The following is a 24011-nucleotide window of genomic DNA, read 5'->3' as shown; positions in this document are numbered from 1 at the left end:
CTCATAAATATAAGAGGTTCACATAAACTAAAAGTATTAATAATTTGAGTGTTTATATTGCGGTGTTCAATATACACTTCAAATGATAAAACTAGTTCCACAAATTCTAATAGGAGCAGATAAAAACAATCAGTGATGAAATATAAGCATAGCACAAGCTCTAGGTATCAAGCATCGAAAACATCTATACAATGAGATTAGAATCAGTACCCAAAGAAAGCTTACTCATCACTTCCGTGCAGAAGCACGCTTAAAAACTACAGTAATTCCCCATAATAATCAATGGAAATTTGAATCTTTTCATGCAAAAAAAATGCAACCATAGACTTGTGCTCTGCATCTTCCTCCACAAGCACTTCATCTATGTAGAGCATCTTTGTATTCAGATACTTAGAAAACTTGAATCCAGTTATATTCAATAAAAACCATTTCTATAATATAAAGAAAAGGCTTTCCTAGAAAAAGGGGGAAATTAACAAAATAATCAATAGCATTGAAACAACACATCCATTGACTTAATTAATTAGCTCACCAACACGAAAACAAATTAATTGAAAACAAAAAGGTATAGTAAGTTGGCCTTAAAAAATTAGAGGTGAGGGAAATGAAGAAGGAAAGTGAGAGTGACCTTGATGGTGAGATCGGGAGGAAGGGGCCAGGAGAAGGAATTGTGGTTGGAAGCACATTTGCGAGAGGAATGTTTGGTGGTGTCGAGGAGGAGAGAGGCCATTTTGAGGGTGCGATCGATGAGATCAAAGTCGTTGCTGGAGGGAACTGATTGGAGAAGCCTCTCAAAGGAGAGATCAAGGGAGAGAGAAGCCACGTCCGAGAGGGAGAGAAACAGTCGACGCTCCACCTCACCCATATTCTCCGCTCTAGGGTTTTGTGAAGGACACAGACGTTTCACCGTTTCACCATTGACGACAACAACATCATTGAGCTGATAACAAAGGAATGGGAATCCATGGTGTAGTAGCAAGCACACTATGCACCAACACAAACGAGTGATGGTTTCATTTCATATATTAAAAAATAGCCAACATCAGTTTCATTTAAAAACTAATGTTATCTACACATTTGATAACATCCGTTTTTAAATACTAACATTATACTAGTAACATCTTTTCAAAAAATTGAAGTTAAGTTTCTACTAGCAACATCAATTTTTTGAAAATTGATGTTAAGAAGTTCCATTGATTTATAGAAATGTCACTATGAATAATTTAACGTCAATTTTTCTTGTAAGTGATGTTAAATTTGTATATTTTGTAGTGATTAATTAAATGAGGAAAAAAGATCAGATATCCATTTTGTAAAAAATTGATTTTGACGTTTTTTAGCCACCAAAAATTATAATTTTAATTTCAAAATGAATATTAGTAATTTTAAAACGAACACAAATCATATTTTTAAAAAAGCTAATGGTCACGTCACCAGTTAATAGAGAAATCTTAAGGACAGAGATAAAATAATAAAAATGTTTAAATATCAAAGAGTAAAAACAAAAACAAAAATTAATCAGAGACAAAAATGAAATTCAAATAAAAAACAAAAGCATATTTAAGGTTTTTCAAAATTTGATATATTTTACTAGCTTTAAAGGATTAATTTGAATGACTTTTTTTTATACTTAATTTGTTTAATACAATTAAAGGATTATTTAGGAAAGAGAATAATATTCCAATGATGAATTTGATGGTCTAATTATTCTAATTCAGAGATGAAATGTATATAATAAACATAATCACTTCCATCACCCCATATTCACACTACCAATAATCATAATTATACCACGCCAAAGTATCTCTGCCTTCTATTGGACCCTATTGCCACAAATCCAATTCCAAGACCAAACATCACAACCAGAGAGCAAAGTGAGTGAGGCCGAGAAAGAGTTTTGGCGCGCATAAATTTAAAGCTTAGTGTCAAGCTAATGCTAACTACCATGACATACTAAATGCTTCGTTCTTTGCGTCATCTCTTGGACTAACACAAATGTACAATTATAAAAGGAAGATATATCATTACTTGGAATTATAAAAGGAAGATATACAAAATGATTCGTATTTCAATGGTTGTGATAGACTAACGTCACACAACCGAGAGTTGTAGCTGACCCTTTCTAAAGAATCCAAATTAAAGATTTTGCAAGCAAAAATTCAATTTTGTTTTCTGAGATGAAACCTTGTTTATTATAATAATTATTATTATTATCCTTATCTTGACATTAGTTTCTTTTTTCGAATTAAGAAATGTACTCGTTTTTGGAAGACGGACATTGTTGACTCTTTTTTTGTCAACTTTACATTACATCACAGTTATTTTTTTAATATTTAAATATGTTTAAAGTCATTGATAAATGATTAAATTTTATTTTAAATTATTAATAATTTTTTTTTGTAATGAACCTTCTATCTATTAAAATTTTGTTGAATTTTTACTATTAATTAACTGATAATGTATCATATTACAAATTGATTTTTTTAACATTATCATTAATTATCATGATACTACACCATTATTAACTAATGCACGATCCAAAATAAAACTTTTAATATATTATGGGCTGAAAATATTTTTTTTATTAAGGATAAAAATAAAATTTGATAATTTATCATCCATCTTAAACATATTTAACCTTTTTTTAACAAGCGCTTACTCATATTTCATTAATTGAAGATCCTTAATCTAGAATCAACGTGAAGACATATAGAAGTCGTCATACAATTGCAAACAAAATAATAAAATGGATAGGGCAATCGAAGTTTACTTTGAATCTGGTAAGATTTTCAAGACTAACTTGCAAACAAATTAAATGATACTTTTACTATACTAATTACCAAGATTTTCATGCAACCTTTCCCAATAAAAAAGGAATCAAGACTAATTAGTTCAGCACCTATTCATATATAAAATAACGTGTTCTCCTCTCCTTCAATGCAACGACCAAAAAATCTTAACAAGATGGAAAACATGGAATCTCCACCCCAATTTCGGAGTGGATCCATAATATGTAAGAGGTAAAAAGAGCAGAGAAGGAAGAGAAAGAAAGAAAGTTATAGATGAAAAGTGATGTGTTGAACAACTTTTATTTTATAAGCCAAATTTTTGTTGATGATAAAAACTTAAACTGAGCACAAGATGTGTCTAACTTAAGCCACTAACAGAAAACTAAAGGAAATGAGACAAATAAAATTGGTATAAAATTCTTTATTCAATATATCAATGATTACATTATTTATAATAATGGGAATAGAATGACCTAGAACCTAGGAGGATAAAATGGAATCAAATCATATTCTCATAAATGTAATATATATGCTCATAAATATATGGAAGGAAAAAAAAGGAAAGGAAAATAATGTTATGCTGTCAAATAATTTAAGCTAGGATTATATGTTTCCTTATTTAAATTAGGATTATATGTTTCCTCTATTATGTAGCATTTAAGCTAAGATTATATGTTTCCTTATTTAAGCTAGGATTATATGTTTCCTCTATTAGCCCCCCACAAGCTGGAGGTGCAAAAATGTTTTGTAACTGCAGCTTGGAAAGATAGGTGTTGAAGGATTGAGGAGGGACAGCCTTTGTGAATATATCCGCAAGTTGATTTGAAGAAGGGACTGGGAGCAGTAACATGAGTCCAGCTTGGGACTTTTCACAGACTAGATGACAATCAATGTCCAAGTGTTTGGTGCGTTCATGAAAGACTGGATTGACAGCAATGTGAAGAGCACTATTATTATCACAGTAAAGTACGTGACTCTTGGAAAGGGGAATTCGTAGATCTCTTAGAAGGTAAGAAAGCCATAGTAATTCACAAGTTGCAGAAGCAAGTGCTCGATATTCAGCCTCAGAAGAGGAACGTGATACTGTAGTTTGCTTCTTGGTTTTCCATGAAACAAGCGAATTGCCTATAAAGAAGCAATAACCAGTAATAGAGCGCCTAGAGTCAATACATGTTGCCCAATCAACATCACTAAACCCAAGTAGATGAGGAGAGCAAGTCCTTGGAAAAAATAAGCCTTTGCCTGGACACCCTTTGAGATATCGAAGAACGCGGATAGCTGCAGCATGATGGGCTTTTGTTGGTTTGGACATAAATTGACTTAGTTGCTGTGTAGCAAAGGCAATATCAGGGCGTGTGCTTGTCAAATAGACTAGTCTTCCAACTAGGCGTCTATAAGATAGTGGATCATCAAGAAAACCAGAGGAATCATTATGGAGTCGAAGAGAACTATCCATAGGAGTGGAGGATGGCTTACACCCAAGCATACCTGAATCTTTCAGTAAATCCAAACAATACTTACGTTGGCATAATGAAATTCCTTTATCAGAATGTGCAACTTCAATCCCCAAAAAATATTTCTGTTTCCCCAAATCCTTAATGTGAAAATTAGTGTGAAGAATATGCTTAATGTGTTCAATCTCAGCAAGGGAATTACCGGTCAGCACAATGTCATCAACATATACAATTAAAGCAGTAAATTCAGAATTATGAGCCTTGATGAATAGACTATGATCAGCATGGGCATTTGAATAACCACAAATCAGCAATAGATTAGATAATTTTTCATACCATTGTCTGCTGGATTGCTTTAATCCATAAAGTGATTTCTTCAATTTGCAACTCTGACTTGATGTGTAACCAAGCAAGCTAGGAAGGATCTCCATGTAAACATCCTCCTTGAGGTCCCCGTGTAAGAAAGCGTTGCTAACATCTAATTGATGAAGGTGCCATCGATTAATCGATGCTAGAGCAAGAACAACTCTAACAGTGGCCATCTTAACAACAGGGGAGAAGGTTTCAAAGTAATCTATGCCCTCAATTTGAGAGTATCATTTTGCAACAAGACGAGCCTTGTGACGCTCGATACTGCCATTCGATAGTCGTTTGATTTTATATACCCACTTGCACCCAATTGGTCGTACATGAGAAGGGGTTTGAACAATGTCCCAGGTTTGATTTAACTGTAGAGCCTTGATCTCACATTTCATGGCATCACGCCAACATTGATGTTTCACAGCTTCATGAAAACTGGTGGGTTCGTGCTCAGATGACAGAGTCATAAGGAAATCGCGATGAGAAGGAGAGACATGAGTGTATGAGAGGAAACTCTGAATTGGATATGTGCATGTTGATGATGATTGAGCAGACTTGAGGGAAGGAATTTGAAATTGATAATCAGAAAGGTAAGAAGGAGGATGAGTGTCGCGGTTGGAGCGACGTGGTAAAGCATGGTTAGATGGTGGTTCTTGGATGTGTTGATCAATGATGTTGGGATTTGGTGTGTCGATTGTAGGAGGAGTTGAAGGATTTGGGAAAGGTGATGGTGAGCCATTGGGTTGAGGAATTGTTGGTTCAGTGTTTGTTGTGATAGGTGTGGATGGGGTAAATTGGGGTGGTGTAGGTAGCGTATATGAAATTGGGTCTATATGTAGTGTATGTGAAATTGGGTCTATATGTGAATGTGGTTGGGCTTCGCTAGTAGAGAGATTTTGGTTTGTGTGGAAGGGAAAGAAAGATTCATGGAAAATAACATTTTTGGAAATGAATATTTCTCTTGTGTTAATGTCTAAAACAACATATCCCTTGCTACCATTTTGAAAACCTAAGAATGCCCCTTTTCTTGAATGAGGTTGAAACTTGTGAGTTTGATTATGAGTTGATGCATAGCATAAGCAACCAAAAACTTTGATCATAGAAAAATCTGGGTGAGTTTTGTATAAAAGCTCAAATGGTGTTTTATAAGAAATAACAGGAGAGGGAACACGATTTATGAGGAAAACGACATGTTTTATAGCATAGGACCAAAAATTTGTTGGAAGTTTAGATTGAAACATAATGGCCCTAACTACGTTAAGGATATGTTGATGTTTGCGTTCCACTCTTCCATTTTGTTGAGGGGTATACACACAACTAGTTTGGTGAATTATACCCTTTGAAGAAAAAAAATCTTTAAGAAAAAATTCAGGACCATTATCGGATCGAATGCATTTAATTTTTGTTTCAAATTGATTTTCAATCAAATTAATAAAATTTTGAACATGTGTTTTCCCTTCACTTTTTGATTTTAATAAAACCATCCAAGTATATCTACTAAAATCATCAAGTACAGTTAAGACATATCTATGTCCATGAATTGATGATTTAGAAAATGGTCCCCAAATATCCATATGAATCAACTCAAAAATTTTAGAGCTTCTACTCGAACTAAGAGAACAGGGCAATCATTTTTGTTTAGCTAAATGACAAATGTCACAAATTTCATTAGAATCTTTTGAAATAAAAGGGAATTGTTGATTTAAGACATTAAGATGATTACCAGATAAATGACCTAATCTAAAATGCCAAAGCTTGGAGGTATTGGTGTTGGTGGTAGTGATATTATTGGTAGATGGACTTTTATCCTTTCCAACTATCAAGTGAAAAAGGCATTCCTTCAAGTCAACAAAACCAATCGTCTTCAACGTGCTCATGTCCTGTATTTCACAAGAAATTTTAGAAAGATCACTAGAAAAAATAATACGACATGGGAAAGTATATAATAACTTTGGGATAGACAAAAGTTTGAAGCTAAAATCAGGGACAAAAAGAACATTATGGATGATAAAATCTGGAGTGAATTTTATGCTGCCCGAAATGTGGGATTGGACAGTGGATCCATTGGGTAAATGAATCTTTACTAGTGCAATGGTAGAATATGTATAAAAACAATATAAGGAACAAGTTATATGGTCTGTGGCTCCAGAATCAATTATCCATGGTGCCGTGTGTGAACTAAGAGTGTTAAGTGTGTGTGTGCTAGGAATAGAAAAAACAAAATGACTACCAAAACCAAAATTATGAATTTGATTTGGGTTAGAATGAGTGAGGTTGGTTCGTGTAAGAGTAGTCTTTGAGCTTGCACCACCAGGTCCAGAGGATTTGCTGAGAAGATTCATCAATTGTTGGTATTGGGCCATTGTGATGTGAGACAAGGAAGGTGGTGGTGGTGGTGGAGTAAGATCGTCCTCACTAGATGAGCCGGAAATAGCCATAGGAAGATGGCGACTGGAAACTTAAAAGGCTCTTGATACCATAACAGAAAACTAAAGGAAATGAGACAAATAAAATTGGTATAAAATTCTTTATTCAATATATCAATTATTACATTATTTATAGTAATGAGAATAGAATGACCTAGAACCTAGGAGGATAAAATGGAATCAAATCATATTCTCATAAATGTAATATATATGCTCATAAATATATGGAAGGAAAAATAAGGAAAGGAAAATGATGTTATGCTGTCAAATAATTTAAGCTAGGATTATATGTTTCCTCTATTATGTAGCATTTAAGCTAGGATTATATGTTTCCTTATTTAAGCTAGGATTATATGTTTCCTCTATTAGTCACCAGTAAAATCGGTAACAGCCAATGGAAAAGAAACACCCCTTATACACATAACTTCAAATGCTCTAACACTTCTCACTAAGTAAGGAACTATGTATAGGACCCTGCAATACAGACTTGAAGATGCTGAAGTATTTACCATTTCCACACACGTATACACTCTTTCATCACGTAGTATATAACAAGTTGCTCAATCATTCCCATGAATATAATTCACGAACACTTGCAATCCATGACCAACACCCAACCAAACATTCCTCTAAGTAACCAATTGGATAGCTGGTGCCACCCAAAGAGGTATACAAACCCCCCTTCTATTGATAATGAACACTCCACACACTGCATGAGTAATCATGTGTTAAATAAGAAATATCATGTGTGCGAGTCAGAACCATCAGAACCAACTGCAGTTGGTCCTAATGTTTATTTGCAATTAATTGGAACCGACAGCATCAGAACCACTTTCACTGAACGCTATCCCCCAAGGAAGGAATAACCAAACTAGGAAAAACGTAAATATTAGTGTCTACAAATTGATGATTCATGATTGTGCTGGAATCCCTGTATAAATATACCGATCATAGACTCATAATTAAAAATAAAAGTGAGACTTTTTCTTTGTTGGTCAAATGAACTAATTATTTTAAGCAAGGAAAGGTATAAGATGTACCCCCAGAAAAAAACGTTTTACAAGATGTACCCTGCAGGAAGATTAATGAAGTTCAGTCACACCCAGAGACTTTCTAGTGTCGACAATACACGCAAGGTCCATATCATATGAACACCTATGTCAAAAAAACTCTGCCACGCCCCTTCATTATCTGCACACCATTACATACTTTCCAGACACTTCCAAACTCTCGTGGCCAGTTTTGTCCTTATTCATAGCTCCCTAAAAAGCCTTTTGATTAAAATCTCATCTGTGTAACTCTAGCCATGTACCTTTTGTAGCTGAGAAATTTTAACATATAGGTCATCAGTTTTCTTTAGCCTACTAACAACATGAAGCTATTGAGAAAAAAAAAAAACGAAGAAAAACAGGAAGGTTGTAAGTATAACTCTGACTAATTAAGAAAAGAATAAACAAAATTTATTTTTACTCTTTGACATTTTTTGTCATGTAAATGTAAGAGTATGCCAAAAGTATCACAAGGACCGCTGCACCAAGGTATTAGATTGTAGATGCGAATTCATTGTAATATATCCTTGACATTGCACAATTGCAATCACGGTGTGTAAAAAATCTGACATTGTGGCGGCTAAGACTGTATAGTTAAGGACCATTTTTTAAAATTGTAATATTTATTAAAGTCAACTGGTGCACAGTGAACCGACCAATGTGGCTGCGCTGTACCCTTCCTCTTAATATTACCCAACATTTCTTCAATTCAGTGCATATTTCATTTCCAATTGCGATTCCATGCGCAGCACGCAATTAACACAAAATGGCCATTCAACTACCTTTAATGCTTCTCATAGCCATCCTACTTCTTCTCTTCTCATCCAAAATTTCCTCTGAAACGGACACACTCACCCAGTTTCAGCCACTTTCTGATGGAACAACCTTGGTTTCCAAAGAAGGAACCTTTGAGTTGGGTTTCTTCAGCCCAGGTAGCTCCACCAACCGCTACCTAGGAATCTGGTTCAAAAACATCCCAGTAAAAACCATCGTTTGGGTTGCCAACCGCGACAACCCAATCAAAAGCAACACCAACAACACCAACACCAAGTTAACCATAACCAAAGATGGAAACCTCGTCCTTCTCACCGTGAACGACACCGTCCACTGGACAACAAATGCAACAGAAAAATCGTTCAACGCCGTAGCGCAGCTTTTGGACACAGGCAACTTGGTCCTAATAGATGAGAAAGACAACAACTCCCAAAACTATTTGTGGCAGAGCTTTGACTATCCTACGGATACACTTTTACCAGGAATGAAGATAGGATGGGAAGTAGCAACGGGTCTCAACAGGTACCTCACTGTTGAATTTTATATAAATAATAAAAAAGTGTTTTTTTTTCCTTATACTTTCGTTTAAAGTTAGTTTTAGTGTTCTTATGCTTTCAAACTGATGAATTAGTCCTCCAACTTTCAAAAATATGTGAATTTAATTAATCTTTCTATAATGTTTAAAATTAACATATAGCGAGTTTTTTTGAGCACCGGAAAGTTAGAAGAGTGACTAAATTCACATGTAAGTTAGAAGAGGGAAGTAACAACGAGTCTCAACAGGTACCTCACTTCTTGGAACAATTGGGAAGACCCATCTTCTGGTCACTTCGCTTATGGCGTGGCGAGAAGCAACATCCCCGAAATGCAAATATGGAATGGCTCATCGGTGTTCTACCGAAGTGGCCCTTGGAGCGGCTTTCGATTCAGCGCCACACCGACATTGAAACGCCGTTCGTTGGTGAATATCAATTTTGTGGACACCACCGAGGAGAGTTATTACCAACTTTTCCCGCGGAATCGCTCGCTGGTTATAAGAACGGTTGTTAACCAAACCGTTTTCGCTCTACAACGCTTCATTTGGGATGAAGTAACTCAAAACTGGAAGCTTGATTTGCTCATTCCGAGAGATGATTTTTGCGGCTACAACCAATGTGGCTCTTTCGGGTTCTGCACGGAGAAGGATAACTCCTCAGTGTGCGGGTGTTTGCGGGGGTTTGAGCCAAAATCGCCACAAAACCGGGGTGCAAAGAATAGCACTCATCAAGGGTGTGTGCAAAGTAGTAAAAGTTGGATGTGTAGGGAGAAAAATATTGACGGTTTTGTTAAAATGAGTAACATGAAGGTGGCAGACACAAACACATCATGGATGAATAGAAGTATGACAATTGAGGAATGCAAGGAAAAGTGCTGGGAAAATTGTTCTTGTACAGCTTATGCTAATTCAGACATCACTGAGAGCGGAAGTGGATTTAGCGGTTGCATCCTTTGGTTCAGTGATTTACTGGATTTGAGGCAGTTTCCAGATGGAGGGCAAGATCTATATGTTAGAGTGGATATTTCCCAAATAGGTACGAAGTTTTATTTATTTTTATCTTGGTTTAGAGGAACTCGAGGGCATTGGCTAAGTAATTTAAAATATTTTTTTAATTGAAATTCATGTTGCAAATGTATTAAAAGTCATAATAGATATATATTAATGGTATTAAAAATACATGAAATACAGGCGTACAACACATTATTTTAGTTGTAGTTTAAAAATCTGATCAATGGTTGATTCAGTTGAAATACGACACTGCATTTATGGATCATTTGTCAAACCAATGATTCATTAGTTGAACAAAAAAATGGGATAAATAATTTAAAATATACATATAGGTATTAATTATATTAAGATAAATAATATCATGATAATTTAATGATAAATTAATCTATTTAATAAATTTTATATTCTTGATTTACTTTTTGAGTGTATCATATTTTTTTTTTTAAAAATAATTAATTTTGATTCTATCCGTTCAACAAATTAAACTGGTTGATTGATTCAACCCGACCGAGATCATTTGATTTTGGGCCACACAAGTTAGACCAAATTAACTACAGGTTCGATTTGATAGGTAATCCAATTCAGCCAGATTTGTTGGATCGTTTTGTGTCTAAAAACAACGCTTTTAATCACATTCTTATATTAATTTTGTATCATCTTATCATCTTTGGATACCTCCCATCATGTTCCATCACATCGGATATCGATTACCCAACCCATGATACAAAAAAGAAATCGCTCGTTCTTTGCACCTCTGTTATAGAATATATCATCAGTACATCTCTAAGCAAAAGATTATATACTCAGAATTTTCCTGTTTTGAATTTAGTATTATAATTAAGGAATAAAAAACCCTAGAATTTGACTTTATTTTCTGTATCTAAATTATTCAAATACGATCCACCAAAGATCAAGGGATATGATCTAATCATACATCACCCTCGAAGAATAATATATAACTCATGTTAGACGTAGAGAAAAGGTAGATTACACACTCATGCTTTGGAAAGAGATACTCAAACCCCAAAAGAAACTAAACATAAACAAGTTTAAATTTATTTAAAATCATAATTTTTTAATGAATTTTACTTATTATTTAATGACTTTATCTTATGATCTTGTAATTTTAATAAATTTAAATTAATATAAAGAGCGTGGGAGTGTATTAAAGAGTTTGTAACTAACACAGCTCATATTATTATATTTATTCTGTTTCACATGCTTTTAATTCTTTTTCTTTAATTTCCACGATATTGCCTATTTAATTCATTTCGCTGTCAAGTAGATAAAGATGCTAAAGATGGATCAAAGATAGCGGTGGTTGTGGTCGCAAGCATTGTTCCGTCAATTATTGCTATACTTGTATTCACGTTCTTTTACCGGAGAAGTAAGACCAAATTCCGAAGCAAAGGTATTCTATTTTAATCTGATCTGATTCCCTTTTCACAATTATTACTTTTAAAATCATATTATTTAAACAATACTATTTTTTCTTTATTGTATATATATAAAAAATTCATTTCTATCACTTTCAGTCTCGTTCTGTTTACCATGTGTCACACTCTCAAGCTGTTGTTTGGTGGCATGCGTATATGTCAAATTTCACATTAATTTAGATATGTTTGAAAAAATATTTTTCTATTGTTTTCAAGTAGAGTTGTTTGGCCCAATATATTCACACTGATATGTACCAAAGTGCAACTACAAGCATATTGTATATATAAAATTGATTTTTACTTCTCTTTCCCCTATGAATTTTACGGTGAGAAATTAATACTAATCAATATAGATTAATGAATTTTTCATGGTTTCATGTACAAATGTTTTAAAAAAATAAAACAAGGAATTATTTTATCATTAAAAAAGAAAAAAATATTTATTTCAAATCAAATAACTTCTAAAAAAATTTCTTCAATAATTTTCTTACCACCATTCAACATATAATATATTTTCTTCCATATTGTAAGGCAAAGTATTGTTTCTTTCTATAAATTGGTAAACTTTTATAAACAATAACATTCCATTCAATTTTTTTAATGAAATATAAGTAGGGAATTTTCATATGTATTTGATAGATTAGTAAAACAAAATTTAAAGAGCATGTAATTTCTTTTAAGGTAGCCTAAGGCCAAGCTTGTAACATGGGATGCTAATCATTTTTACTAATCTTATATATTTCAAATGAAATAGTGATCATCAAGACAAAGGGAAAAATAAATGAGAGCGAAGAAGAAGATCTAGAGCTACCTTTGTTTGATTTTGAGACAATAGCATTTGCTACTAGTGACTTCTCAAGTGACAACATGCTTGGGCAAGGTGGTTTTGGCCCTGTATACAAAGTACGTATGCAACTAGTTTCTTTGCAATTAAAAGCTAAGAACAAACAAAGAACATAGCCTGACCTTTTCTGTTTGTCATTTACCTTCTTTGTAAATGTGAATTTTTAAGGGCACGTTACCAGACGGACATAATATTGCAGTCAAAAGGCTTTCAGATACATCGGCACAAGGATTAGATGAATTTAAGAACGAGGTTATATTTTGTTCAAAACTTCAACATCGAAATCTTGTCAAAGTCCTTGGCTATTGCATTGAAGAGCAAGAAAAATTACTCATCTATGAATACATGCACAACAAAAGCCTAAACTTCTTTCTTTTTGGTAAGTGATCTTGCAATATTATTTGAAATTCTGTTTCATTTCTACATTTATCGATTAATAAAGGTATCATAAATATATAATTTCTCAGATACTTCTCAAAGCAAACTTCTAGATTGGTCTAAGCGGTTAAACATTATAAGTGGAATTGCTCGAGGACTTCTTTATCTTCACCAAGACTCTAGATTGAGGATCATACATAGAGATTTAAAATCAAGTAATATTTTGTTAGATGATGATATGAATCCAAAAATTTCTGATTTTGGAATAGCTCGAGTGTGTAGAGGAGATATAATTGAAGGGAATACAAGCAGAGTTGTTGGTACATAGTAAGTATCTTTGATTTTCTTTTGATAAAGTTAAATTGCATACAAATCAATCCTAAAAAATGATTTACATGTAATGATTTCTTAATTTCAGTGGTTATATGGCACCTGAATATGCAATTGGTGGACTATTCTCCATCAAATCTGATGTCTATAGTTTTGGTGTTATATTGCTTGAGGTTTTAAGCGGAAAGAAAAATAAAGGATTTTCCTTTTCAAGTCAGAACTATAATCTTATTGCACATGTAAGTATAACAAGTAACTTCGATTTCTATATAATGAAGTAAGTGTTAATAATATTTATGCATTGTTATAGGCATGGTGGTGTTGGAAAGAGTGCAGCCCGATGGAATTTATCGATACTTGTTTAAGGGACTCATACATTCAGTCAGAGGCCTTACGATACATTCATATTGGACTTTTATGTGTGCAACATCAACCTAATGATAGACCGAATATGACAGCTGTAGTTACAATGTTAACTAGTGAAAGTGCTTTACCACATCCAAAAAAGCCTATTTTCTTTTTAGAAAGGGTTTTAGTTGAAGAAGATTTTGGGCAAAATATGTATAATCAAACCAATGAAGTAACTATGTCAGAGATGCAACCCAGATAAAAAAAAAGTGATTTGTTTCTTACCACAAGCACCAATGATAAGGGGTTGTGTTATGTCCTACCAAATTTATGAATTATTGTTTTGCTAAAGTTTAGTGTACTTATAGCCAATTTAAATCTTGACAAAGCCCTAATCTTATGGTCTTTGTGTGTCTTAATTTCTAAACTAATAATTTAGGCTCAATTGAGCTTTAGTTTACTTTCACTATTTTCTTTTGGCTTTTATTTATTAAAACTCTTGATTTATTTTGCTTTTTTGTTTGTAAGCAAGTTGCTTTATGTTAAATAATTATTGTATGGTTAAAAAAATTTATTTTGAATTTTTTTATTTTCATTAATTAAAATCATCACAATCCTCACCAAATTCCATTCGATGTCATCATCAAGGACAGGAAAAGCATTTGATAGCTCAAAAGGACTATGCACACCATAAACTTAATAAAGATCCTTGTAAAACATTGTAATCATGTCTTCAGGAGTGATTGGATCAACCACCCAATTTCCAACCTCATCTTCAAGCGTATCATACTTATTTTTTCTTCTAATTGTTGTAATACCATGAAAATACTTGGTGCTTCAATCTCCAAACTCCAACCATTTGGCTTGAGACTTTTGGGACCACAAGATTTCCTCCTCTGTCAAAACTTGTTCATGAATTGTCCACACTTGCATATATTCCTCATCCACATAAACATCAAAGTTGTTGTTTTGTCTCGAATCAAGCCACTCCAATCTGCACAATAACTCCCTCTCTCTTCTATGTATGCAACCAAAAACCTCTTAATTCCATATTTTCAAGTTTGTAGTGATATTATGCATTGTAAGGACCAAGATGAATAATGTGTACCTCCCTCCCGCTGTATTCTAATAAAGTCTGGGAAATTCGTATGCATAACCCAAGTCACTTCAAAGCGAAAAGGTTGTCTGTGCCTATTTTGATGCAGAGATTTTTGCATCCTCAAAAGCAAAGGATGAAGGTCAGATTTAAGCCACCAGATGAAATAAAGATGCTTATGGGAACTTAAGTCTCCAAGCAATATTAATCAAGCATATCCAATCTCACCCCCAAATGCCCTCTTTTCTAAGTCATGGCATCGCCCTGGAAACCCATATCTATTAGTAATCATGCAGGCTAAGTGTCTCGAAAGGCCTCCATATCCCGATGAGGTTGGGATCCTGCACAACTTTCGTGCAAGCCCTAGGTGCAATTAGGATTGTGGAAAAAAATCCTAATATATAAAATTAATCCATATCCAATCCACTTTAAATCCAATTAAATGGTCTGGTTTCATGTCTAAATCCAATTTTTTGGATTTTAAATCCAATCCAATTAATAGGTCATGGATTAGATATTTGTTTGGATTTTTAAATCCAATATAATTTTTGGGACGATGACAACTAGGTCTTTTTGGCCAACTTTGGTAGGATCTATTTTTTGGTTGATCTCATCTAGAGTTATTTTGGACAACGTCAACTGATGATGCTTTTAAACCGTTGTTAGTGAGATTATTTTTTGGTTAACGTTGGTAAGGATTTTTCGACTAACATTGACCGAGATTATTTTTTTGGCCAATGTCATTCAAAGTTTTTCTGGCCAACATCACTAGAGGTTATTTTTTGGATGATGCCGGATAGGTTTTTCAATTGACATTGGCCAGGGTTTTTCAAACAAGACTTTTTTTGCTGACGTTGGTTAGAATTTTTTTCGCTGACATCGACCGAAAAACATCATCGATCAACATCGGTGAAAAAGAACTTAGCTAACATCGGCCAAAATATTCCTCCAATTGACGTTGATTGAAAAAAGCCTAGTTGATGTCAACAAAAGATATTCCTAGCCAGCACTAGCCAAAAGAAATAGTCATGGTCAATTGATAACTGTTAAATAAATGTGTTTTTGATAATGAAAAATAAAGTGAAATTGTCTATAAAAATAATTATTTAACAGTTATCCATGCTTAATTATTAGGAATTGATGTTTTTTTGTTTACACCTTGCAGATATAAAAATTGGAGGGATTATAAGCAAAAAGATGGAGAAAAAACGAAAAAAGATGAAGATTTGAGTATCAGGCCTAGCCCAAGACGTGCTCAGCGCGTAGTGCGCGCTAAGTGTGGAAATTGTTACCTACGCTAAGCGAACAGAGCGTGCTAAGCGCGAAAACAAACACCTGCACTAAGCGAGCAAAGCGCACTGAGCGTGAGTACGCAAACCCAAATCCACTCTAACAACTATAAAAAGGGAGTCAAGCCAAAGGGAAAGGATACACCGAGTCTCAGAGCACTCTCATACCTATCCAAAGCCTGAGAACTCTTCCTTTGGAAATTCTCTTCTCTCTCTCTCTCAACATTTTCTCTATCTCTTTTTTCCATCCCTTCTCCTCCACCATTTCTTATACCCCCATTTCAATGTGAGACCCTCATGGCCATGAGAGGCTAAATCCCTAGTTAGAACCTGGCAGGCCTAAAAAGCCAAAGCGATGTATGATGTACTCCATATTTATCAATGCAACAGGTGTTTTCTATCCTATTGTCTTTTCTATTTATATCTCATACATTATTCATCTTTACATTATGTTAGGGGTTAGGTGCTCGACAGAGGATAACTCTTAATAAAAATATAAAGAAGATATGAGTGCATCAGTTTTAGGGGTTAGGCGCTCAACAAAGGATAACCTCTAATAGAACAAAAAGAAAAGATATCCTAATGTAATCATTGCTAGACATAGGATGATAACATTATGCCCATGCATTAAAGCACACATCAAGAATCAAGGCTTCATGCATTTTATCTATTGAATCTTTGCAAAGGCATTTGAGAGATAGGTAGGTAAAATAGGCTTGTCATCGTGAGGCATCAGGGACAAGTAATTGAATAGATGTGGGTAGGATAAATTCACCTAATTGATAAAGAAAAATCCAAAAATATACATCCTAGGCAACAAGGCATGCTAGGTCCTAACATTCTCATCTTATTGAATTCCCTAATTAATTCTTTTGCTCTCTATTGTTTATAGTTATCTGCTATTGTTTAGTATTTTTTACTTGTTCATACCAGTCTTTACCTTAACCTCTTACAAACTGAAAATTATACAAAAAATGTGCAAAACAAAATCCATGTGGAATTTGAAACTCGAACTTCCGAGTTTACTACTTTGACATTTAGTGCACTTGTCAAACTGTTAACAAGTTTTTGGCGTCGTTGCTGGGGATTTTGTCTTCCTACTAAGTTGCCATACATTTTCAATTTATAAGCAATAATTCTTTTATTCTTTATTTTACAATTTTTCTTCTCTATTCTTTTCTTCCATAATTTGCATGGTAGTGATTGTTTTTGAGTATGCGAGGTAGAACTGCAGGTGGAGATTTAACTCCTATCAACTTGGAAATTAAAGCCACTTGCAGGCGTAACAACGCTGCAAGAAAAAGAAGGGAGCAAGAAGCACAAGGAAGTAGTCAAACCTGACCTCCTCCCTCTCCACAAAGCTACATCCAAATGGAAGAGGAACATGCACGACGAATGACACTAGAGGACTACTCTAGCACCGCAACTCCACAATTCTTCACAAGCATTGCAAGGCTGGAGGTTCAAGCGACCAACACTTCTTATCCTTACTTTCTTATACAACTAATACAAGGAAACCTCTTCCATGGTCTACCAAATGAGGACCCTTATGCTCATCTAGCCACATACAGAAATTTGCAACACGGTAAAAATAATCGGTGTCCCTGAAATTGCTACACCCCAACATACTATGCCCCACCACCTGTCGTCCGTCGACAACCGCCACCCACCTCAATCCTGATGGACCAACATAGTCAGATGCTTCAGTCCATCTACCAAGGCCAACAGATCATTGTCCATGGCCTTTACTGACTCTCCATACACCTGGGGGATGGACCCACCAGTGACGACCCCGGAGGCCTTAATCCAACTGGTTGGTTGGCCAGGAGGCCAACCCTCTACTAATTGGGTGGGTGGGGGGGGGGGGGGGGGGGGGGGTGAGCCCTTTGAGGTCAGAAAGACTATTGAGGCTAGAGTTGGGGATGACATCATGACAACACTTGAGCTGCTGATTGAGTCCCATGACTAGATTTGGGTTGAGGAAGCAAAATAAATAAATAAATAAACTTGGTCTGTAAATAATTTTCATTTCAATTCAGCCACTATGTCTTTAGTTTTATTTTCTCACAAATAATTGCATGATATTTATGAAGTCATTGTTTCTAAGGCTTTTTCTGAAAGGGCTCAAACACTTGAAATACTACATACCAATTTTATGGAAATGTTGGTTCCATGAAGGCAAGCGTCAATCAAGTAGTGGAGTACAAATCACAACAAAGAGGAAAAAGGTTAGCCTGGTTGAAAGAAATCACGATACGGTAAGCCAACAACTTTATCTTGTCCTAGTGAGTTGTGTGAACTTATTTGTGAGAGAATGTCTGTTTTATGTTGGCCAACAAAACCCAACTACGCCAACCAAAAAATAGTTTCAACCAGATTTAGCAAAAAAAAAAATTAGCCAACGTTAATCAAAATATAGTCCTAGCTAATGTTGGACAAAAAATATCAATGATCGTCATCAGCCAAAAAAATCTTACTGATGTTGGCCCAAAAAATCATAATCGATGTTGACAAAAAACCAATCAAGGTCAACGCTGATTGAAAACCCCGAGTTGATGTCAACCAAAAAAATTATTGATTGACATTGACGAAAAATTCTGGCCAACCTCAACCATAAAATAATCCTACCTAAGATTCACCAAAAACATCATTGACCGACGTCAATCGAAAATGCATTGATTGACATCAACCTAAAAGATGTCCACGTTGACGTCGTTCTAAAAATGTATGGGTCAATGTCAGCCCAAATTGCCCTAATTGAGGTAGATAAAAAATGTCTTAACCAAGATCAATAAAAAATAATCTTGACCAAGATCGGTTAAAAATAACTCTTAAATGTACATGTGCTAAGTTTTCAAGTTTTAACGTTTAATTAGTAAAATTTATATGAAAAAAATCCTTATAACATTTAAGTGGATATAATTGGATATGACCAAATCCATATCCATTTAAATGGATTGGATCTTGAATCCAAATTATTTTTTAAAAAATATGGATATAGATTTAAGATTCAATCCATTTAAGTATATATGGATTGGATATGTATTAGATTCTTAAAAATAAATTCCATACCCACCCGTGTTCAATTAGAGTCCCCAATATATAACTACCCAAGTCTCCGAAAAACCCTGCCATTTCTACCAAGTCATCCCATAAAACCTGCCTCCAAGCAACTTGAGGTGCAGCATAATCTGCCATTAGAATCCAAGGAGCAGAACTCCTCCATTGTTGGACTCTCATATGCACAGCTCGGCGAAAGACCTACCTTCCAATTCTCCTCATCCCATAAACACCAAATCCTTCTGGCGACGTGTCCACCAACATCCTCCACAAATGAGCCTCGTAGACCTATCCGTTTGATAATTCCACGCACCCAATCTCCACTTGTATGAGTCTCCATTAATCATAGAACTAAACCCTCTTCCCTCCGTCCCACATTTTTCTTATCTTATTGAATGAATTTGAATATTTGATAACCACATCAAATTTCGCTATACATTTTTTTCGTTTGCAAATCACGATCTTAATCAAATTAAAGAATTAAGATTTTGACTGATATGCATGTCATGAATTGAATGCTAAATGTTGTTGGCTTACCAAAACCCTTAAAATGATTTTGATTCTAAGCCCCATTATTTTTCATTTAGAATCAAACAGTGAAGGCTTTTTACATTGAGACGTAGAGTTGAAATACAAGGACACAACCTAGCTAGCCCTTTATCATTCATGCCTAATAGAACAATTTCTTTATCTCGGTTCCAACTCTGAGATAGTTACTTCATTGGTTGGAGAATTCATGTTTTGCCTAAAATCTTCCTCAACTAAAACTCTTTCCATTAAGAAAACCGGCTTTTTTGGTTGTGGTAAAACACTTTCACTACTTAACATTGTAACTACAGATGTGGTATCGGGTCTATCTGTAGGTTGATGTTGCACACATAAAAGACCAATATGAATGCATCGTAAGGCTTCAGATTGAATGTAGGAGTCCCCCAAACAAGCATCGATAAATTCCATTGGGATGCACTCTTTCCAACACCTCCATGCCTACAACAATGCATAACAATTATTAACAACCAAATCGTTAATTATATCAAAATTGAAGAAATTTTGTTACTTACATGTCCAATAAGATTATAGTTCTGACTTGAGTAGGAAAACTCTTTGTTTCTCTTTCCACTTAAAACCTCTAGTAATATAACACCGAAGCTAAAGACATCAGATTTGATGGAGAACACTCCACCAATTGCATATTCAGGTGACATGTAACCACTGAAAGAAATCATTATATGTAAATCATTGGGAGATTTGATTTGTGTGCAATTAAACTTTACCGTTAGTAAAGATACTTACTATGTACCAACAACTCTTCTTGTAGTCCCTTCAATCTGATCACCTCTACACATTCGAGCTAATCCAAAATCAGAAATTTTTGGATTCATATCATCATCTAACAAAATATTACTTGATTTTAAATCTCTGTGTATGATCCTCAATCTAGAGTCTTGGTGAAGATAAAGAAGTCCTCGAGCTATACTGCCTATTATGTCTAATCGCCTTGGCCAATCTAGAAGTTTGCTTTGAGAAGTATCTGGAAAATTATATATTTATGATACCTTTATTAATAAATAAATATGAATGAAATGGAATTTCAAATAATTTTGCAAAATCACTAACCAAAGAGAAAGAAGTTTAGGCTTTTGTTAGACATGTATTCATAGATGAGTAATTTTTCTTGCTCTTCAATGCAATAGCCAAGGACTTTGACAAGATTTCGATGTTGAAGTTTAGAACATAATATAACCTCATTCTTAAATTCGTTTAGTCCTTGTACAGATGTATCCGAAAGCCTTTTGACTGCAATATCCTGCCCGTCTGGTAATGTGCCCTTAAAAATGACAATTACAAACAAGTTAAATGGCGAACAGAAAAAGTCAAGCTAGCTATATATGTTTTCTGTAATTAAACTATTAATTACAAAGTGTCTAATTGCACACATACTCTGTATACAGGACCAAAACCACCCTGGCCAAGCATGTTGTCACTTGAGAAATCACTAGTAGCACATACTATTGTATCAAAGTCAAAGTCAAACAAAGGTAGTTCTAGATCTTCATCTTCACTCTCATTTGTTTTTCCTTTTGTCTTGATGATCACTATTTAATTTGAAATATAAAAGATTAGTAAAAATGTTTAGCATCCAATGTTATAAGACGGCTTTTATTTAGCATCCCAAGTTACATGCTCTTTAAATTTTGTTTTACAAAGCCATCAAATATTCATGTGATATAGGCCCCCTCTAGATTGAGTATGTAAATTATTTTTATAACTCAATAATAATGGAAATAATCATCTTGGTTTTCAAATGTATAAATTAATTGATAATAATTTAGTCTCTAAAAAAATAAAAATTCTTATTCAATCTAGAATGTGTAAAAAGTGTGACAATGTCTCTAAAAAGTAATAATGGTGAAAAGGGAATCTGCACGTTTAGAAAGGTTACCTTCGCTTCTAAATTTGGTCTTATTTCTCCAGTAAACAAACTTCAATACTACAAGCATGGCAATAATAGATGAAACAATGCTTGCGACAACAACCATCACTTTCTTTGATCCATATTTATCTGTTTGACAGATAAACGAAATAAATGGGCAATATAATTGAAGGAAAATAAAAACATGTGAAACAGAATTTTTTTTAGTATTGACCATAGGTATTTTTTATGAGTAATGATGCATAAATCATTCTTCATTTTAAACACCTAACCAAAAATTATTATTTCTCTCTTTCTGTCTTTTCTTTTCACATCACAAACTCTCATACATATATTTTTTCTCTTTTTTTCCTCCCTCTTTCTAGGTGCTAGATAGCACATTGAGTGTTTATCAAACATTTATCAATTTCTATTGGAGAAATACAGTTTGAGCCACGTAGAACCTATGAAATGGTATAAACCACATGTGAAAAAGCAAAATTAATATAATATATAACAATTTCCATTTTTAACCAAAGATGAAACAATAAAATCCCATACCTACTTTGAAGATATCGATTCTAACATATAGATCTTGCCCTGCATCTGGAATCTGTCTCAAGTCTAATAAATCACCGAACCAGATGATGCAGCCGCTATAACTACTTCCACTTTCAGTGATGTCTGAATTAGCATAAGCCGTACAAGAACAATTTTCCCAGCACTTTGCCTTGCATTCCTCAATTGTCATACTTCTATTCATGCATGATGTTTTTGTGTCGGGGACCTTCATGTTACTAATCTTAATGAAACCGTCATTATTTTTCTCCTTACACATCCAAGTTTTTCTGCTATGTACACACCCTTGAGTCCAAGGCGATTTTGGTTCAAACCCAGGTAAACACTCGCACACTGAGGAGTTATCCTTCACGGCGCAGTACCCGAAAGAGCCACAGTGGTTATAGCTGCAAAAATCATCCCTCGGAATAACTAACTCCAGCTTCCAGTTTTGGCTTTCTTCATCCCAAAAGAAGCGCTGAAGAGTGGAAACGGTTTGGTTAACAACCGTTCTTATAAGCAATGACCTATTCCTCGGGAAAATCTGATAATAACTCTCTTTGGTGGTGTCCACAAAATTAAGATTCACCAATGAACGGTGTTTTGGAATGGGTGTAGCGCTGAATCGAAAGCCGTTCCAAGGGCCACTTCTGTAGAACACTGATGAGCCATTCCATAGTTGCATTTCGGGGATGCTGCTTCTTGCCACGCCATAAGCGAATTGACCAGAAGATGGGTCTTCCCAATTGTTCCATGCAGTGAGATACCTATTAAGATTAAGAGCCTCTGTTGTTACTTCCCATCCAAGCTTCATCCCTGGTAAAAGTGTATCTGAAGGATAGTCAAAGCTTTGCCACAAGTAGTTTTGAGAATTGGTGTTGTCTTTTTCTTCTCTTAGGATCAAGTTGCCTGAATCCAAGAGCTGTGCTACTGCATTCACTGATTTCGTTGTTGCATTTGTTGACCAGTGATGGGTGTTGTTTGCGGTGAGAAGGGTGAGGTTTCCATCTTTGGTTATGGTTAACTTGGTGTTGGTGTTGGTGTAGGTGGAGGTGTTCTTGTTGATTATTGGGTAGTTGCGGTTGGCAACCCAAATGACGGTTTTTAGTGGAATGTTTTTGAACCAGATTCCTAGGTAGCGGTTTGTGGAGCTACCTGGGCTGAAGAAACCCAACTCAAAGGTTCCTTCTTTGGAAACCAAGGTGGCTCCATCGTGAAGTGGCTGCAACTGAGTGAGGGTGTCAGATTCGGAGGAAATTTTGGATGAGAAGAGAAAAAGCATGGCTATGACTAGCATGAGAGATAGGGGAATGGCCATTTTTTTGTATGTTAAAGCACAACTGTTAAAATAAATATGCATTTTATTGTAGAAATTTTGACAAATATGAAAAGGGTATAAGCCCTAGCTAGTTTGGTCTCTTCACTGTGCATCAGTTGATCACCGGAAGAAATACAAGCTATGGTTTTAAAGGTTTTAAATTGTTCACAACAGTTTTTGCACCACAAAAGTTTTTTTTACTCACTGTGATTGTAACTGTGATCCGTGATTTTAAATAGCATTCCTTAATCACAATTGCTGTCGCAATGTGAAGATATTTCAGACTCATCACAACGCAAATGCAATTGCGACTAGCACTACATCAATCGTATTTTCTCGCAATTGTCTGTCATATAAAAGGTTTCAAAACAACCACAACCACGACGTCAATTTAAAATTATGTACGGATCACACATTAGGTGCATTTTCTAACAATGTTAAAGATGGCAACAAAATTGTAATTGCAATTAAAAGCTTTGATGCAAGTACAAAATATCGTTTATTCTTTCCCATTCCACCTAACAAAATCATCCCTAAGGTACA

At 34.7% G+C, this 24011-nt stretch overlaps 2 protein-coding genes across 3 annotated transcripts; one reads left to right on the top strand and one right to left on the bottom strand.

The window, feature by feature from the left end:
- Positions 1 to 8844: 8844 nt before the first annotated feature.
- LOC100792537 (G-type lectin S-receptor-like serine/threonine-protein kinase At4g27290) lies at positions 8845 to 14210 on the top strand. 2 transcript variants are annotated; one of them, XM_006582150.4, is made up of 8 exons: positions 8845 to 9374; positions 9636 to 10423; positions 11684 to 11809; positions 12589 to 12737; positions 12847 to 13057; positions 13146 to 13383; positions 13475 to 13625; positions 13697 to 14210. In XM_006582150.4, exons 1-8 carry the CDS (start codon positions 8845 to 8847, stop codon positions 13994 to 13996), a joined length of 2493 nt encoding a protein of 830 aa, XP_006582213.1. In that variant the 3' UTR covers positions 13997 to 14210. The 2 variants fall into 2 exon arrangements, with proteins under 2 accessions (XP_006582213.1, XP_040872128.1); XM_041016194.1 differs by lacking the exon at positions 13475 to 13625 and having other exon boundaries at positions 13697 to 13837.
- Positions 14211 to 19856: 5646 nt separating this feature from the next.
- On the bottom strand, positions 19857 to 23514 carry LOC100792011 (G-type lectin S-receptor-like serine/threonine-protein kinase At4g27290). The gene is made up of 7 exons (XM_041016195.1): positions 22139 to 23514; positions 21608 to 21742; positions 21121 to 21236; positions 20797 to 21007; positions 20473 to 20710; positions 20241 to 20391; positions 19857 to 20166 (listed from the first exon to the last, which is right to left on the bottom strand). The coding sequence occupies exons 1-7, from the start codon at positions 23508 to 23510 to the stop codon at positions 19867 to 19869; spliced, it is 2523 nt and encodes an 840-aa protein (XP_040872129.1). The 5' UTR covers positions 23511 to 23514; the 3' UTR covers positions 19857 to 19866.
- Positions 23515 to 24011: the final 497 nt, after the last annotated feature.

This window comes from Glycine max, chromosome 6, assembly GCF_000004515.6.
Source record: "Glycine max cultivar Williams 82 chromosome 6, Glycine_max_v4.0, whole genome shotgun sequence".
NCBI lineage: Eukaryota > Viridiplantae > Streptophyta > Magnoliopsida > Fabales > Fabaceae > Glycine > Glycine max.
The sequence above is the reverse complement of the archived record's forward strand: the minus strand, read 5'-3'. Positions and strand labels throughout refer to the sequence as shown.

Bases quoted from the DNA above. Each gene is read 5' to 3' on its own strand.
- LOC100792011 (XM_041016195.1), bottom strand. From the start codon at position 23,510: ATGCATATTTATTTTAACAGTTGTGCTTTAACATACAAAAAAATGGCC. The intron at 20,711-20,796 runs GTTAGTGATTTT...ATAATTTTCCAG, and splicing joins CCTAAACTTCTTTCTCTTTG to ATACTTCTCAAAGCAAACTT. The intron at 20,167-20,240 runs GTAAGTAACAAA...GCATTGTTGTAG, and splicing joins ACTATAATCTTATTGGACAT to GCATGGAGGTGTTGGAAAGA.
- LOC100792537 (XM_006582150.4), top strand. From the start codon at position 8,845: ATGGCCATTCAACTACCTTTAATGCTTCTCATAGCCATCCTACTTCTT. The intron at 12,738-12,846 runs GTACGTATGCAA...TGAATTTTTAAG, and splicing joins GTTTTGGCCCTGTATACAAA to GGCACGTTACCAGACGGACA. The intron at 13,058-13,145 runs GTAAGTGATCTT...ATAATTTCTCAG, and splicing joins CCTAAACTTCTTTCTTTTTG to ATACTTCTCAAAGCAAACTT.